Source organism: Mesoplodon bidens (assembly GCF_964165515.1).
Source record: "Mesoplodon bidens genome assembly, chromosome: 3".
Classification (NCBI taxonomy): Eukaryota; Metazoa; Chordata; class Mammalia; order Artiodactyla; family Ziphiidae; genus Mesoplodon; species Mesoplodon bidens.
Window position 1 is genome coordinate 128,391,013 of NC_138178.1, and position 18,722 is coordinate 128,409,734.

The 18,722-nt window shown below is 37.3% G+C and overlaps 1 protein-coding gene across 3 annotated transcripts in view; it reads right to left on the reverse strand.

Annotated features, from left to right (window-relative positions):
• Positions 1-15,626: 15,626 nt before the first annotated feature.
• The window catches only part of MAP4K5 (mitogen-activated protein kinase kinase kinase kinase 5), a 155,333-nt gene continuing 152,237 nt past the window's right edge, over positions 15,627-18,722 (reverse strand). For all 3 annotated transcript variants that reach the window (XM_081227155.1, XM_081227153.1, XM_081227154.1), the window contains exon 32: positions 15,627-17,245. In XM_081227155.1, the coding sequence (XP_081083281.1) occupies positions 17,158-17,245 (88 nt within the window). In that variant the 3' untranslated portion in view covers positions 15,627-17,157. The remainder of the gene's footprint in view (positions 17,246-18,722) is intronic.

The window sequence follows — 18,722 nt, forward strand, 5'->3', positions numbered from 1 at the left end:
ACACTCTGTACCCATTAAAGAATAATTTCCCCTTTCCACCCACAGCCTCTGGCCACCACCCTTCTACTTTCTGTCTCTGTGATTTTGACTACTCTATGTACCTTTCACATTTTAGCTACTGTGTATAACACTACTATGAACATGGGTGCACGAATATCTCTTCAGGACTCCGCTTTCAGTCTTTCTGTTACATAACCCAGAAGCGGGATTGCTGGGTCATATGGTAATTATATTTTTAATTTTTTGAAGAACCACCATACTGTTTTTCACAGCAACTATACCATTTTACATTCCTACCAACAGTGCACAGGGTTCCTATTTTCCCACATCCTTGCCAACATTTTTTTTCCTTCCCTGCCCTCCCTTCCTCTCCCTTCCCTTCCTCCCCCCTCTTTCTTTCATAGTAGTCATCCTAATGGGACTGAGGTGATATCCCATCGTGGTTTTGATTTGGGAACTGGGATCTTACTTGCCAACCACAGAAGCCGCTAGTTCCTTAAACTAGCTAGTTTAAGGATTTATTAAGGGATATTAAATAGTTTGGAGAATCTCTGGGAGAGTCAGAGTCAGATCTGGAGCCTACGCAGCCAGAAACAATACCAAAGCCACTATGCGGGATTGCCTCAGCCAGACCTCAGTGCTGCTGCCACTGGTGCTGTAGATGAGTGGACACTACACACAAGACTCTCCACCATTCCTGCCACTGAAGACCGGACTCCTCGTCACCATCCAAGCCAGAAAAAATGGAGTCAACACAGCACCTGCTTCCTCATGCTGCTCTTTTTTCGACTGAGACTTGTGTGAGTACGCCTGCCTGGGAGAGCCTGCACTCTAGCTGCCAAGGTGCACAGCAATAGAGTTTGGGCTTCTGCCTTGGGGAGTCCAGATTCACAATGTGGGAAATTACTGTGATGTAGGAAGGGTTTTCAAAGACAGTCACAAAGCATGAGAAATACCTACTGTACTTTCCTACCCTGTTTCTAAATATATAACTTTTTATATTATCAAAATTTTATGAGTATATACATTTATAAATATGAATAGGGTGATAATAGCTACCTCACTGACTTGTTTTAAAGATGAAATGAAATCCCACATGTAAAGTTTGTAACACAGTTTCTGGCACATTGCAGATGCCAATGACGTTATCCTTGTTTCTCTCAATAAAATGTAAGCTGTGAGTTACTTCCTGTGTGACATAAGGCTGTTTTGTAGGCAGCTGTATGATACAATTTTAGGAACCTCAAAAGAGCTCTATGACACCCCCCCACCAATATCCTATGGAACATAAAGTTCCACGTTATTAATTTAGCTTAAGTTCTGATCTTGAAAGAAGGCAAATACCTGAAAAAGGAGTGCTAGTTTAGGCTATAAATGGCATATTAATACAAGGCTACGTTATATGTTAGAAAGAGCACTCTTTTGGCCATTAAGAGGTCTAAGTTCAAATCCCATCTCCTTATAACTAACTGTACAATTCTGAGCAGTTGATTACCCTCTCTGGGCCTCTCTCCTCTGCTAAAAGGAGGGTGAGGTACTGAATCACCATCTAGCTCTGTTGTATCATGCTGCCATAAATGGAGGCTCTTGAGAGCAGGTTTTTGATTTGGAGCAGACAGGAGAAAGCAGGAATGCCCTGGTCCCTTGAAGGAGTGTAAAAGGATTCTTGGGAAAGAAAAGGACACCAAAGGACAGCAAAGTGATGGAGATAGGGGTGCTGTTTCCTGTACCAGAAGGGCTGTGATAAGCTGAGACTCAGTAAAAACATTACAGAATAAGTGGCAGAAAAGTTAAGATTTTGTGGATTACTGAAATATCTTGAAATTCTCTCTTGGGAAATAGTCATAGAAATAGAAAGTTATTGAGTAACCATTTCCTGTAACATACTGTAGATACAAAGTTAACATACACTCCTTGTTCTCAGGGATTAATTCCAGAGGGAATTAATTAGGATATATTATAATTAGAATTAATTAGAAATATAATTAGAATACAGTGTGGCAAGTCAATAGAAGCAAGTACAGAGTGTGGTATTATATTATTTTAAGTTATCTGCATTTTGGAGAGTTATGTATGGAAATGCCAACAATTAAAAAAATTTTTCTGGGGAATTCCCTGGCGGTCCAGTGGCTAGGACTCCGTGCTTCCACTGCAGGGGGCACAGGTTTGATCCCTGGTTGGGGAACTAAGATCCTGCATGCAGTGCGGCACAGCCAAAAAATAAATTTTTTTTCTGCAAGGTTTCTGTGGTTTCGTTCCCATCATTGCTATCTTAATATCAAGTAGAGACAGTTTGATAAAGGGGAGTACATATGTGTTAATCTAACACACACACACACACACACACACACACACACAAACACTGTTTCAAGTTGGGAAGGCAAGATTTAGCTTTTAATATAATGGGAACCATAATATGTTCGATAAATATTGACTGTTGAGATGACATTGGCAAAGCATTCTTCAACTCGTCTCAGGAAGGAAAGTGAAACCGACTTTAAGACCCAGGTCTAATGCCACATTGTATAAAACTTCCTACCAGATCTTCCAGCTGGAAACAATCTCCAATACACTGCCAGTCTGCCCAATTTTAGAGCTATTTTGTCTATGTCCATCTCAAATTAAACTTTTGTGCTGAGCACTGACTTTGTTTTACTCATGTTCACATCTCTCCAAGTCTGTGGTTCACTGCCATACCCTTAGTAGGGGATTGATATGAATATGCTGAATTAAACTGAATGTTGGAAGGCTTTCTCAAAGGATATGCCATATGCTAGAAATTAAAATCCATGTGCATTTTCAAAGGCTGAGAGCGGTTTAAGCCTATCATCTGAATTTACAGGAACCACAATGAAAAAGTAGACTGAGTTACTGTATTTTGGCTAATCAGAGTGGATTAGATAATATTTCATCAGTTGTAAGGTATATTTCATCAATTGTAAGATATATTTCAAGACTATTAATTTATTGTTGCTTTACCACATACTGAAAATTTCTAACTTGCTCTGCTAAAACTTAGTGGTATAGAAGTACAGAGAATTATGTGGAAATATAAAGAAAAAGTAATTTGCAGAGAATTATTTAGATATTAGTTGCCAATAAATATCATACGAGTCTTCCCTTATGAAGTCTTACTAGAAAGCTGGTTAGATAAAGGGCCTCAGTGAAATGGATGTAAAGCAATTATACCTATATTTAGTGTCTTTAAAATTCCAACTTTACTGATATAAGAAAATAAGTTGCTGGGACTTCCCTGGTGGCGCAGTAGTTAAGAATCCTCCTGCCAATGCAGGGAACACAGGTTCGATCCCTGGTCCTGGAAGGTCCCACATGCCACGGAGCAACTAAGGCCATGCACCACAACTACTGAGCCCACGTGCCACAACTACTGAAGCCCGCGCATCTAGAGCCCATGCTCTGCGACAAGAGAAGCCGCTGCAGTGAGAAACCTGTGCACCGCAACGAAGAGTAGCCCCTGCTCGCCGTAACTAGAGAAAGCCTGCGTGCAGCAACGGAGACCCAATGCAGCCAAAAAACAAATAAATTTATTTAAAAAAAAAATTGCTAAGGGAATGTGACACAGATGTAATAGGTGACATTCTTGCCATTTGCATTTAGATGGCACGTTAGTCCCTCTTTTGAGGATCATATTTAAAGTGATCCCTACATAACAATCTAGGTCAAACAATACCCCTAAGTATATTATTTGCCTATTTAATGTCTTTCAGCTTCAAATTAACCCTTTTATATTCTGTTCTGTTATACCGGGGCTAGAAGTCTGCAAACTGTATCTTCCAGAATCCATTCCAGTTAGGGTGGACCAACTGGAGACATGAGGACAATGGATAGCAGAGGAAGAGAAAAAAGCTTCCTGCCTGTTTCTTGCTATCCTTAACTCCAGCTTTTTAGCCCTTCCAGAACCAGGCTTATCACACACCTTCAGAGGAACCAGCGGCAGCTCCTCTCCTCAAGGTCTGAGCCCCAACTTCATGGGACCTTTCCTCTGAGCGCCTGATGAGCTGTGGCAGCCAGGCAGCAGACCCTTCCTGGGGCCGGAGCTCTAATATGGTGGGTCTTCTCTGAGCCCCCAGGTTCTGGTGATCCCATACTCTACCCTTCTGTTCCTCCAACCCTATTGCTGGTAACTGCTTCCTGCAGTTGTTCTGAGTTGTCTTAATGTCTTATTTTTGCTCTTTCAGTCCTCCAACATCTGTAACAATCCCCTATATTCTTTTGATTCTCCTCTAGTAAAATACCTACTATGGTTTTGTTTTGTTGCCTAGACCCTGACTGACCCTAGATTCTGAGCCCAGGTACCTAGGCTCAATGGTTTTAAATAATTGGTTGCCTAGACCCTGAGCCTGGATACCTAGGCTCAACATTCTAAAATGATTTACCCACACGACTTTCCTTTCAGAAAACTGGCAGGTTCTTGTAATGTATCTGCGTTTTGCACGAGCTAGACTCTAAGAGGCAACAAAAGTTTTTCTTAGAGTTACACCCATGAACAAGTTACACCACTGAACGAGTTACTCCATTACTGATTCACAATGTTCATTCTATTGTAGTTTGATTCAACGAGCATTTACTATTCACCGATGATGTGTCAGGAAGTATTAGGTGCTGGGGATGCAAATGTGTCATTGCTCTTACCCTTAAGAGAGAACAGAAATACCTATCTATTATTTAGCAATAGGAGCTTTAATCAAGGATGCACAAGAGGTGTGGGATCCTCGAGGAGACTTTGGAACTGGGCTTTAAGGAACTTAAGTGGACATTGGTATCCACTGTGGGTTTTCAGAAACCATAAACTGAGAAATATATATTTGAAAGCTTGATAGAGTCAGTGCTTTATATGGAGCATTTAAAGGTCAAATAAATGGCTGAGATGCCCAGGCAGGTGCTCAATCCAGATCACAGGATTCTCTGTGTCCTCTAGTTATCACAAGATAATCACACTGAAGTAACTAATCCAGGAAGATTTAGATTTGAGAAACATGACCAGGATGAAGTCATATACCCAAAATTAAATGTCATATTTAGAACGTGTTAAATCTTACACTTACCACAATTACCGAGGAAAGAACTTGTGGTTGAAGATCATAGTGATTTAGTGAACCACTTCACTCACACTTCGTGAATGGGTTTGTTTTTTTAAGCTTCATCAAGTGACGGTTTATAACTATACAGGACATCTGTTTCTTTTATCAGCCCAGCATCCATTTCTCCTTCTTGTCAAAAGCCCAACATCCATTCCTTCTTCTGCTTTGGGTTTCTCAGTGGGACTATTGTTCAAGGTACTGCACCCTCCGTGACCAAGGAATAACCAAACCCAGGCCAAGCGGATTCTCTTCCCTAGGAACCTGGCTCTTGAGTGAAAGGACACAGTGCAGAAGTCTTTTGGAGTGGGTTCCTTCTGAGGGCCCAAAGGGACTATCCATTGTCTCCTGCTCTTAGGTCTTCTCTGAACCCAGTTTTCAGCTTTTTCTTCAATCCATAACAACCAAAGAACAGCCAAAGAACCCTGATACAGGAGCTTAACTCTCAACTATGTTTATTTTAGATACAATTTCCTCTGCCTGGAATGCCCTTTACTCCCTTCTTTATGTTTCCAAATATTGTTTCCTTTAGAAATATGGATTTGTTTAATGGTTTTCTTAGATATTTGAGCTACACTTGATAGGTCTCCATTTAAGTAGTCATAAAGGGACTGTCTGGCTTCAGACAGATTCATCCCAACTTTCCAAACAACTTAATATGTGAGTGTGACAGCTGTAGATAGGCGTCGGTTAGATCTCCCTTCAAGAGAGAACCTGCTGCAAGAAATTAGTTAACCTTCAGAATTCACCTCAGCATTGGCCAAGCTCTCCCTGGGCTGCTCCCAGCTAACGACTGAGTTCTTCTGTATGGGTTTGAAAGCTGAGCCATTCCTTTCCAACTCGGGATTCCTTAGTGGACATTCTTTGCTCTGGAGCTCCCCATTGACTGGCCAAGGTGTTCTCAGAGCTGCACTGCAGTCTGAGGCTCTATGCAATCCTCCTTCCTCCCCTTCTCATTTCACATGTGCCAGCTCTGCACTGACAGTCTTCCTGCTTACCCTGTTCACACTTCCTTTTGCTCTCCACACAGGTTATTTCCTAAAATAAATCTCCTGCACTTCTAATTCCATCTTGACGTTTGCTTCTAGAGAACCCAATCTGTGACAATGACTAACCTCTGGTCTTCTCATTTATAAAGTAGGAACCCTGCTATCTCATAGGATTAATGTGAAAATTAGATAATACTTCTCCCCAGTACAGGTCTTGGCACAGATTCTAATAAATGTTTTTATTGAACTATCAATGTAAGTACATACAGAAAAAAATGCGTCAATCCTGAGTGTACAGCTTGCTGAGAAGTGAAAGTATGTAACATTTCCAGCACCTCTAAAGCATCCCCTCATGCCCCATCTCAATCTTTATTCCCTCACTCTTCCTCAAAGGTAACCATCATCCTGATTTCTAACACTATAGTTTGCCTGTTCTTGAACTTCATTTAAGTGAAATTATACAGTATACGTTTAATGTCTGAATTCTTACAAAGAACTTAAATTTCTTGAGGATTGAAATCCATGTTGTTGTTGGTAGGAGTTCATTCTTTTTGATGGTACTGTAGTATTTTGAGCTGTGAATATACCACAACTTATTCTTGCTACTCTCGATGGACATTTGGGTTGTTTCCAAGTTTTGGTGACTATGAATAATGCTGCTGTGAACAATCTTATGTGTCTTTTGGTGAACATGTTTTTTAGGGGCAGACCTAGAATTGGAAATGCTGGATTATAAGGTATGTGTATGTTCATCTTTAGTTTTTCAAAGGTATACTGTACCAATTTACACTCCAATGAACAGTATATAAGAGTTCCAGTTGCTCCATACCCCCATCAAAGCTTCATATTTTCCTCCTGTTTCATTTTAGTCATTCTGGGGGAATGTGCAATAGCACTGTATTGTGGATTCATTTTGTAGCAGCATTATTATTTTAATTTGTTTTTCCCTGGTAACTAATGAAGTTAATACCTTTCAAAGTGTTTACTGACCCCTTGGATGTTCTCGTTCTCTGGTTTTATTGGGGTACATTTTACATACCATAAAATTCTGTCATTTTAGGTCTGTAGATAAATGATTTTTAGCAAGTTTACAGTTATGCAACTATCAACACAATCTAATTTTAAAATATTTCCATTACCTCAAAAAGAAACCTCACGCCCATTTACAGTCACTCTTCATTCTTAACCCCTACCCCATGCAACCACTAGTCTACTTTCTGTCTCTAGATTCCACCTTTTCTGAACAGTTCATATAAATGGAATCATTACAATATGTGATCTTTTGTGACTGGTTTCTTTCACACTTAACATGTTTTTGAGGTTCATCCACCCTGTAGCATGTATCAGTACTTTATTTTCATTGCTGAATAGTATTCCACTGCATATTCATTTACCAATTGGTAGATACTTGGGTTGCTTCTACCTTTGGTCATTATGAATAATGCTGCTATGGAGATTTACATACAAGACTTTGTGTGGACATGTTTTCTCTTTGGCAGATACATAGGAGTGGAATTGCTGGGTCATATGGTGAATCTATGTTTAACATTTTTAAGAAACTGCCAAACTTTTCCAAAGTGTGCATCATTCCCACTAGCAATGTGCAAGCACCCCAGTTTCTCCACAATCTTAGATATTTGGTTTTATCTTTTTTTTTCATTTTAGTCATTTTAGTGGGTGTGTAAAGTACAGCATTTTTGTTTTAATTCGCATTTCTCTGATAACCAAGGAAGTGAATACATTCACACGTTTATTGACTACATGGATGTTACCTTTTGCGGAGTGCTTATTCAAAATCCTTTGTCCATTTTTTCATTGGGTTGTCTGCCTTAGTTCTTTATATCTTCTGAGTAGGTCTTTCGTGGATATATGTAATGCAAGCCTCTTTTCCATTTTGTGGCTTGTATTCCCATTCTTGTAAAGGTGTCCTTAGGTGAAAAGAGCAACTTAATTTTAATTAGGTCAATTTTACCAACTTTTTCTTTTATAGTCAAAGTATTAATGTTTTGTTTAGGAAACCTTTTTTTAATTCCAAGTTCATAAAGATATTATGTTTTATTTTAAAAGCATTATAGTTTTATATATTTTATTTATTTAGATTTAGATTTATTTATTTACAATCTATTTGGTATTCATTTTTGAGTGAAGTTGCAGTCAAGCTTCATTTGATTTTCTATTATTGTTTTCAATAAATTTTCAATAGAATTTATTGAAAAGGCTATCCTTTTTTTTACTACACTGCAGTGTATCTGTTATACATAAGGTGACTAAGCATGGGTCTGTTTCTGTACTCTCAATTGTATTTCATTGTCTGTCTTCATGCCAGTGTCACACTTTTTAACTGCTATAGCAGCTTTATCATAACTCTTGAAATCTGGTACCTAAGAATCCCAGGTTTCTTTTTCAAGATTGCCTTGGTATCCCTAGCCCTTTGCATTTTATGTAATTTTATAATCAACTTGTCAATTTTCATATATCTGCTTGGATTATAGAGAATCTTTAAGATCTAACATTTTTACAATATCAAATCTAATTCATTAACATGGCATAATCTGCCATTTATTTAGGTCTTCTCTTTTTCACTGATAGTTTTATTTTGTATTTTTTTTTTAAAGGACAGAAATTTATTGTCTCACAGTTCTGTAGGCTAGAAGTCTGAGATCAAGGTGTCAGGAGGGTTCGTTTCTCTTGAGGCCTCTCTCCTCGGCTTGTAGATGGCTGCCTTCTTGCTGTGTCCTCAGGTGGCCTTTCCTCCATACATGCCCCTGGAGTCCTCAGTGATAGTTTTAAGTATAGAGATCTTGCATCTCATTTTCTTAGATATTTAATGGTTTTCTATACTGTAAATAGTATCCTTGTAAAATTTCATTTTCTGTTTATTGCAAGTATATGTATATGTAATTATTTTTTATGTTGACAGTGCATCCATCTGCTTTTCCAAATTCACTTACGATTTCTAACAGTTTATTTGCAAATAATGGCATTTTTATTCCTTTCTAATCTTTTAATCTTTTATTTTTTTCTTAGTTTTCTTTGTTTATTGAACTGACTAGGAACTCTAGTACAATGAATAACAAGTGGTGAGAGTGAGAATATTTGATTCATTTCTGATGTCAATATAGTAGATTTTTAAAAAATGTTTCTTATTCTTCTCCTAAGTAAGATCCATTAGGACAATCTGAAATTCTCAGTAAAACCTAAAATGATCCTTGCTGCTAGGTTTGGTATGGAAGAGTTTCTTGGACCTTTGATACAAGATATCAGTTATTTTTCTAATGAAAAGGCATGTAAGGAACTTGAAAAAAGCAGAATTTAAAAAGCCCCACGGTAAGTCTACCAATGCGTGACATACTGAAAGGAACAACTAAAGAATGAAAATGCACTCTTTATGCCTTTAATGAACTTTTTGGTTAAAAATAAAGGAGCTGTTTTTTTTTCTCACCATAAGCAAGAAACTTTAATGCTCACAATCTCACTTAACCCTCCTAACAACCATATGAAGTGGCCATTATTTGCAATCAACAGATGAGATGGAGGCCTAGACAGGTTGAGTAATTTATCTAAGGTAAGTGGTAAGGGCTAAATGGTTTGACCGGTAGGTGGCAACTGAGTATTACATCAAGATGTGTAATCTACATGTGCTGTAGAAATTCTGGAAAACAGAAAATAGAAAATAAATAGAGATGTCATGTAAAAGTTACAGCTTGAGTGAAGTAAACTGAGTACCTTGAGTGAAGTAAAGGATTTATTTTTGGTGAAAAATCAAGAATTTCAGGATGGGAGAGCCATTATGAGTCAAGCAATGAAGGTGGAATGATCATGGCCTTTATGTGCTGGTGTTCCAGGGAGTACTAGGAGAAAATGCTGGGAAGTAGGTTTAGCCAAAAAAAAAAAAAAAGGAGCTCGATAAAAAATGCTTTCTCTCACACGACCTTCTGGATTTACTTAACCAGTTCCCCATCCCCCCGCAATTACTCTGCCTTCTTCCACACTATGCATACCTTAGCTATAATCAACATTTATTGAATGCCTAATATGTGTAAGGTACAATCTAAAAAGCTGAACTTGTATGTTTGTTCATATTGTTTCTGTCATGTAACAGAAACATGCTTTTAAAGTCTTCCTTTACATTAAAAAAAAAAGTAGGCACACACATAAATAGCCAAATAGTCCTAAAAGGTTTGTCATCAAAAAAAGCATGCCCTTCCCCCATCTCACTTACTTCAAAAACCATTTTCCTTCCTTTAGCAGATTATTTTATTTCCATGTCACTAAATAAGCTACTTCTTGACTTCTAATTTTTAGGTATTCATTGATTTCCCACTGTAGAGATGAGGATTTAGGTATTTTTCCTACCTCACCATATCCTCTCTCAATATAATTATGCTGTAATTTTGATTAGACTATTATTTACTGTTAACATTTTTATGGCATTCAACCACTGGTCATAGTTTACCTTTTCTTTCTTATAACATTTTGCTTTCCTGGAGTTAATATCTGGCAGTTTTTTGTTTGATTTCAACCAACCTTAAGTTTTGTTTTTTTTTAACATCTTTATTGGAGTATAATTGCTTTACAATGGTGTGTTAGTTTCTGCTTTACGACAAAGTGAATTAGCTGTACATATACATATATCCCCATATCTCCTCCCTTTTGTGTCCCCCTCCAATCCTCCCTATCCCACCCCTCTAGATGGTCACAAAGCACCAAGCTGATCTCCCTGTGCTATGCAGCTGCTTCCCACTAGCTATCTATTTTGCATTTGGTAGTGTATATATGTCCATGCCACTCTCTCACTTCGTCTCAGCTTACCCTTCCCCCTCCCGGTGTCCTCAAGTGCATTCTCTATGTCTGTGTCTTTATTCCTGTCCTGCCCCTAGGTTCTTCAGAACCTTTTTTTTTTTAGATTCCATATATATGCTAGCATATGGTATTTGTTTTTCTCTTTCTGACTTACTTCACTCTGTATGATAGATTCTAGGTGCATCCACCTCACTACAAATAACTCAATTTCGTTTCTTTTTATGGCTGAGTAATATTCCATTGTATATATGTGCCACATCTTCTTTATCCATTCAGCTGTCGATGGACACTTAGGTTGCCTCCATGTCCTGGCTGCTGTAAATAGAGCTGCAATGAACATTGTGGTACATGACTCTTTTTGAATTATGGTTTTCTCAGGGTATACGCCCAGCAGTGAGATCGCCGGGTCATATGGTAGTTCTATTTTTACTTTTTTAAGGAACCTCCATACTGTTCTCCATAGTGGCTGTATCAATTTACATTCCCACCAACAGTGCAGGAGGCTTCCTTTTTCTTCACACCGTCTCCAGTATTTATTGTTTGTAGATTCTTTGATGATGGCCATTCTGACGGGTGTGAGGTGATACTTCATTGTAGTTTTGATCTGCATTTCTCTAATGATTAATGATGTTCAGCATTCTTTCATGTGTTTGTTGGCAATCTGTGTATCTTCTTTGGAGACATGTCTATTTAGGTCTTCTGCCCATTTTTGGATTGTTTGGTTTTTTTTGATATTGAGCTGCATGAGCTGCCTGTAAATTTTGGAGATTAATCCTCTGTCAGTTGCTTCATTTGCAAATATTTTCTCCCATTCTGAGGGTTGTCATTTCGTCTTGTTTATGGTTTCTTTTGCTGTGCAAAAGCTTTTAAGTTTCATTAGGTCCCATTTGTTTATTTTTGTTCTTATTTCCATTTCTCTAGGAGGTGGGTCAAAAAGGATATTGCTGTGATTTATGTCAGAGTGTTCTGCCTTTTTTTCCCTCTAAGAGTCTTATAGTGTCTGGCCTTACATTTAGGTCTTTAATCAATTTTGAGTTTCTTTTTGTGTATGGTGTTAGGGAGTGTTCTAATTTCATTCTTTTACATGTAGCTGTTGAGTTTTTCCAGCACCACTTATTGAAGAGGCTGTCTTTTCTCCATTGTGTATTCTTGCCTCCTTTATCAAAAATAAGGTGACCATATGTGCGTGGGTTTATCTCTGGGCTTTCTATCCTGTTTCATTGATCTATATTTGTTTTTGTGCCAGTACCATACTGTCTTGATTACTGTAGCTTTGTAGTACAGTCTGAACTCCAGGAGCCTGAGTCTTTCAGCTCCATTTTTCTTTCTCAAGATTGCTTTGGCGATTCGGGGTCTTTTGTGTTTCCATACAAATTGTGAAATTTTTTGTTCTAGTTCTGTGAAAAATGCCATTGGTAATTTGATAGGGATTTCATTGAATCTGTAGATTGCTTTGGGTAATATAGTCATTTTCACAATGTTGATTCTTCCAATCCAAGAACATAGTATATATCTCCATCTGTTTGTATCATCTTTAATTTCCTTCATCAGTGTCTTATAGTTTTCTGTATACAGGTCTTTTGTCTCCTTAGGTAGGTTTATTCCTAGGTATTTTATTCTTTTTGTTGCAATGGTAAATGGGAGTGTTTCCTTAATTTCTCTTTCAGATTTTTCATGATTAGTGTATAGGAATGCAAGTGATTTCTGTGCATTAATTTTGTATCCTGCTACTTTCCCAAATTCATTTATTAGCTCTAGTTTTCTGGTAGCATCTTTAGGATTCTCTATGTATAGTATCATGTCATCTGCAAACAGTGACAGATTTACTTCTTTTCTAACTTGGATTCCTTTTATTTCTTTTTCTTCTCTGATTGCTGTGGCTAAAACTTCCAAAAGTATGTTGAATAATAGTGGTGAGAGTGGACAACCTTGTCTTGTTCCTGATCTTAGAGGAAATGGTTTCAGTTTTTCACCATTGAGAATGATGTTGGCTGTGGGTTTGTTATATATGGCCTTTGTTATGTTGAGGTAAGTTCCCTCTATGCCTACTTTCTGGAGGGTTTTTATCATAAATGGGTGTTGAATTTTGTCAAAAGCTTTCTCTGCATCTATTGAGATGATCATATGGTTTTTCTCCTTCAATTTGTTAATATGGTTTATCACACTGACTGATTTGCATATATTCAAGAATCCTTGCATTCCTGGGATAAACCCCACTTGATCATGGTGTATGATCATTTTAATGTGCTGTTGGATTCTGTTTGCTAGTATTTTGTTGAGGATTTTTGCATTTATGTTCATCAGTGATATTGGCCTGTAGTTTTCTTTTTTTGTGACATCTTTGGTTTTGGTATCAGGGTGATGGTGGCATCGTAGAATGAGTTGGGGAGTGTTCCTCCCTCTGCTATATTTTGGAAGAGTTTGAGAAGGATAGGTGTTGGCTCTTCTCTAAATGTTTGATAGAATTTGCCTGTGAAGTCATCTGGTTCAACCTTAGGTAAGTTTTTGCTTAGAAGTAGTATCATCAGTGATTGGGACTTCCCTGGCGGTCCAGTGGTTGAAACTTCACCTTCCAATGCAAGGGAGTGAGGGTTCGATCCCTGGTCGGGGAGCTAAGATCCCACACGCCTCGTGGCCAAAAAGCCAAAACATGAAACTAAGCAATGCTGTAACAAATCCAATTAAGACTTTAAAAATGGTCCACATCAAAAAAAATCTTAAAGAAAAAAATAATATCATCACTGATTGAATCCCTCCACTCATGTCTGATTTCAGCCACAGAGGGAGAGCTCAGATTTATCTCCTACTCTTCCAGCTTTCTGCCTCAGGGCCTTCTCTGACACTGAAGGAGCCCACATGGCCCATGTACAAGCTGCGACTTGGTACTTCAGGAGGTAATGTCCCGGCAGCAACTCACCTAATGAGGAGCGTGTCAAGATAAATGGTCCAGCCACTTGTCTTTCAGGAGACAATTGTGGGAACTATCACAGAGGTTCACAATAGACCTAGTGGATCAAGCTGCCATTGTCTACACAGCAATGACCTCAATACACCTTTACATTGACCTTTCCTCCTTCTCCATTTCAGTATCAGAAGTCCCTCACTCTGATTTTTGGGGTCTGGGAGATGCATAAGGTAGTTTATTATTTAATCTTTCTGAAAAAGCCTCTCTGGGAGCTTCTGATATGCTTCACTATGTTCTGTATGTCTGGTGTGGTGTCATCCTTGCATATCTCATCATCATCATCTGGGGAGTTCCTTCACCTCTCTCCTATGCTGAATCCCAGTCTTTGCACCTATGTCTTCATATTGCTTGGTTTATGACCTTATTTTTATGAAGCACATCCTCTGGTAGCTTCTTGCGAAAGACTATATGAAAGGTAAAGTTTGTGAGACCTTGTACAAATAAAAATGTCTTCATTATAACCTTAGGTTCAATTAATAGTTTATTTGAATCCAGAATTTTAGGTTGGAAATTTCTTTCAGAATTTTGAAGGCACTGCTTCTGTTGAAATTTGAAGTTATTCCGATTCTTATTCCTTGGTATTTGACCTGCCCCTTTTCTTCAGAAACATAACAGATCTTCTCTTTGACCCTGACATGCCTGAAATTTCCTAATAGATTTTTTTTCATCCACTGTGTTCTTTCAATCTAAAATCTGAAGTTCTTTAGTACTGAGAATATTTCTTGAAATACTCTACTGATTCCCTATTTTCTCTGTTCTTTTTGGAACTCTGGGAGATTGTATATTGGCCCTCCTGGCCTGTTAATTTTCTTAATTTTTTTCTCCAATATTTTCATTTCTTTTTATTTTCTGAGAAATGTCTTCAACTTTATATTCTAAATCATCTATTGAATTATTCAGCTATGCTATATTTTTTCTAATAGCTCTGTTTTTTCAAAAGCTCCTTTTTTAGTATCCTACTCCTGATTCATAGTTGCAACATCTTTGCAAAGATACTTTTTCTTTTGACATTTTCCTCATTCTGCATAGTCTGTTTCCGTTAGGTGCTTTTTCCCCTATTGTTTTCTCTCTTTCCTGTAAGAGGCTTTCCTCAGATATTTCATAACTCCTGGTTGTTTAATCATTTTTATTTATTTTTATTATTATTGTTTTAAAATATTTATTTATTTATTTATTTTGGCTGCACTGGGTCTTAGTTGTGGCATGTGGGATATTCATTGTGGCATGCAGGCTTCTTAGTTGCGGCATGCATGTGGGATCTAGTTCCCCGACCAGGGATTGAACGCGGGCCCCCTGCATTGGGAGTGCGGAGTATTACCCAGTGGAATAGCATAGGACTAAAAGACTAACTGTAAGCTCTGGATGCATGCATGGGGTGGTGGGCATATTACGATTTTCACTGTAGAGTTATCCAGCTGGGCAGTTTAGCCAGGACACTTCTGATGTTAGGATCTTTTTAGGTCTTTCCACTTGCACTGACCAGATGGCGCAGAGAAGACTCTTCCAGTATTGTTAGGATGGGAAGATCTGGCTGCCAGGATTCAGAGAGGAGGAGGAGGATATTGGTCTTTGTAACCAGAATGTAAATATTTCCTGTTTTGAGTATGGTCCCCTGCCATCAATTGTATCCAGTGTCCTTCAGTCCAGAGGCCCCATTTAACAGGCACCAAAATAAACAGCAACACACTTACTGAAATCATTGCATTTTTAAAGGACAATACTTTATATATCTCATTTGCTGAAATCATAGCATTTTTTAAAGGACAATACTTTATGTATCTTATTTGCATAATATTTTATTGTTTGCATATTGCATAGTGAAAAGAACAGAGTCACAAGACTCATGGTCTGGCTCAACCACTAACTTGCTGTGTGAATTGGGTTAAGTCTCCTAACCTTGCTAACCCCTTAACTCCTCATCTAAAAAAAGGAGATGATGATAATACCTACCATACAGGACTGCTAAAGACCGAATGAGATAGTTACACTGTCTTCCTCTCAAGGAACTGCTGAAAATGAATCTATAGTCTGCTCTTGCCACCCCCTTGTTCATCATCTCAACAATAACTGTTAAATGCATTAAGACAATAGGTACCAGTGTGATGCTTTCATTTTGAATACTAACAATAGCAGAAAGGAAGAAAACTCAAGAATGGCCCAATCCTTACTTATCTTTAGAATACTGATTTTTATAATACTTATTTATACTATCCCATCAGGAATTAAATTTCATTTAAAGATTTTTTTTTAAAACCTACTCAAAATGAAGATCTATATATGTGAAAAACCCAAGAATACACATGTAGTTGCTTTACAGTTTCCCCTCTGGTATAGTATAAGTAAAATACGTATCATGGACAGTTAAACACTTTTCCCCCCTACACTAGGGATGATAATATATATGAAAATTAATTTCTTATGCATTATCCCTAATGTAAAAAAAATCACAGGTACATTATACTGCTTGTCAAGAATACATACACACGGTAGTCACATCTAGAAATACACACTTCTTCTAACAATATTTCAACCATCATCATTGTCTTCTGTATGACCCCCTACAATTATATGTAGTTGAAAACACAAAACTCTCCTGTAAGGCAATTCTGGATGATATTATATTACAAAATACTTGTGTTAAATAATATTGCATGTATGTATTGAACCTCCAAACACAGCCTTTAAACCCTCAAAGTACTAGTCTTAAAAGGTAAACAAAATTTTTATATATTATAAAAAAATTTAAGCTGCTCTGCAACCTTCCTTTGCTAAAAGTTAGATACATTACACCACTCCAGCAAGAGATTAATAAATAAGGATTAAATATTCTATTTTACAAAAACATACAGAATGGCCAATGTAAAAGTGAAAGGCTTACCTGATAATTTCTTTATCAAATTATGTTCATTAAGAAGGAATAAAACATGGTATAAAATGAGAAAACTGTCACTAAATTTATCTCTCTGAAGATAATCACATGAGTTGTTATCTAAAAATATCATGGCATCCTTGTTACAAACATTTTTTTAAAAAGACTGTGTTTCCTGGAACTAGAGGACTGTTTGTCTCATAGCTTTTATTAAGCAAACTTGATAAAACCACCACATAGTGGCAAGAGATAGAATAGCTGTTTCCAGCTACAGAAAATATTGAATTCTACCTTAAAGTACAGATCATTTTAGATATAACCCATAACAATTAAAGCAAATCATAGTGTAGTTTGTACTGAATTTCCTTAAGATATTTTTGCTTTCAATGGAGTGTATTCATTTTCCTGTCATTTGAGACCAATTTCTGTTGCTTAGTAACTATTTTCATGTCCAGCCAAGATGTAAAGATTGCTGTGTGCAGTAGGATTTTCTGTTGGCCTACTTTCCAAAACAACAACCCTGCAATTAAATCAAAACAAAAGTCTTGTTAAAGAGTAGAAACAGAGATTTCATCTTCAAATACTAACATCAAACCAGGAAAGAATATCACTGTTCACATTCACGTAAGATTACACAGAGATCACATTAATAGATGCACAGTCAAATTCAGCTTTACATCTTATAGCTTAAAAACAAAACTGAATAAGAATTGATGAATTTATGAATATAAAATATTAAAAACACTTCAGGATAGTCTCATTATATTCCAACTAAAAACAAATTTGCTTACTCATATATGCCAAAAAAAGGTATAATAAAGCTTTAGAATATACATGAACAAGAAGGGGATGGAGGAAGGGCTGAGAGAATAAAACAGGATTTTAAGAGGCACCCACTCACACTGTTCTTCAAGGTATTTGCAAATACATAGTTTTAAAAAGTATGAAATGGGGCCATCTCCCTTGTGCCTGGAACAAAGGCAGGGTAAGAGTTCAATGAAAGGACCAATAGGAAGAAAAACCAATCAAGTGTCATATCATAGGATCTACACTGTGGGAAGACAGGTTTGAGAACAAAATAAAAAACAATATGCCCATGCAGAGAAAAAAGTCTAGAAGGGGAAATGGGGGGGGGAGTTGCATAAATAATTTATATTTTTCTAGTGTATGAATTTCCTACAACTAGCATATTATTACTTTTGAAATGAAAACAAAAAAGTAATATATACTTAAAGTATGCATTAAAGAAAAGTAGAAGGGGAAAATAAAACTACCTATAATTCAACTGCCCAGAGTTTACCATTATTAATATTCTGACATAGTTTTCTTTCCTCCTAGACATTAATACCTATATTTAAACAATACAATTTAACAAATCACTTAAAAAATTAAGACAAAACAAAAGCCTTGGTTAAGATATATGTCTTAAAATCAAGGAGATGCCCAAGTAAGAAGATAATCAGAACAAGGCAATGGTCTGAAAAAAGTAGTTTTTTAGGGCAATAGTGACAGAGAATGGAGAAACAATACAAACAAAGAAGGGCTAGATGAAAGAGAAAATTCTGGGGGAAGGAGTTGGAAGGAAACAAGTAACTAAGAGAAATGGCTTCTGATGCCTACCCTCTATCAAGCAGAAATCTCTCATACTATGTCTCACCAGAGTGCTATTTGTGCCAGGATCACTGAATGATCTACAATTCTTTTGTCAGCCCTTCCTGGAGAAGCAAAGGACCTCCCATTCTGCAGTCATTTACCAGGTGGTCCTCCAATTCTCTTTTATGCAGGACTAGTTACTAGGTTGCCATGCTCTCTCGGCTTGCCTTTTCAACGGCAATGGGTAGTTGCCATTTTCCAAAAATCCTTTTTCCCTTTACAAAAGTCTCTGTAAAAAATTTTTATGGAGTCATAACTCCAATTCTCCCCGCCTTCTTTAAGTGTGTAATATCTAAGCAATGGTTTTGTGACGAGACTGAACTTGAAGATCAGAGGTTCTCAAT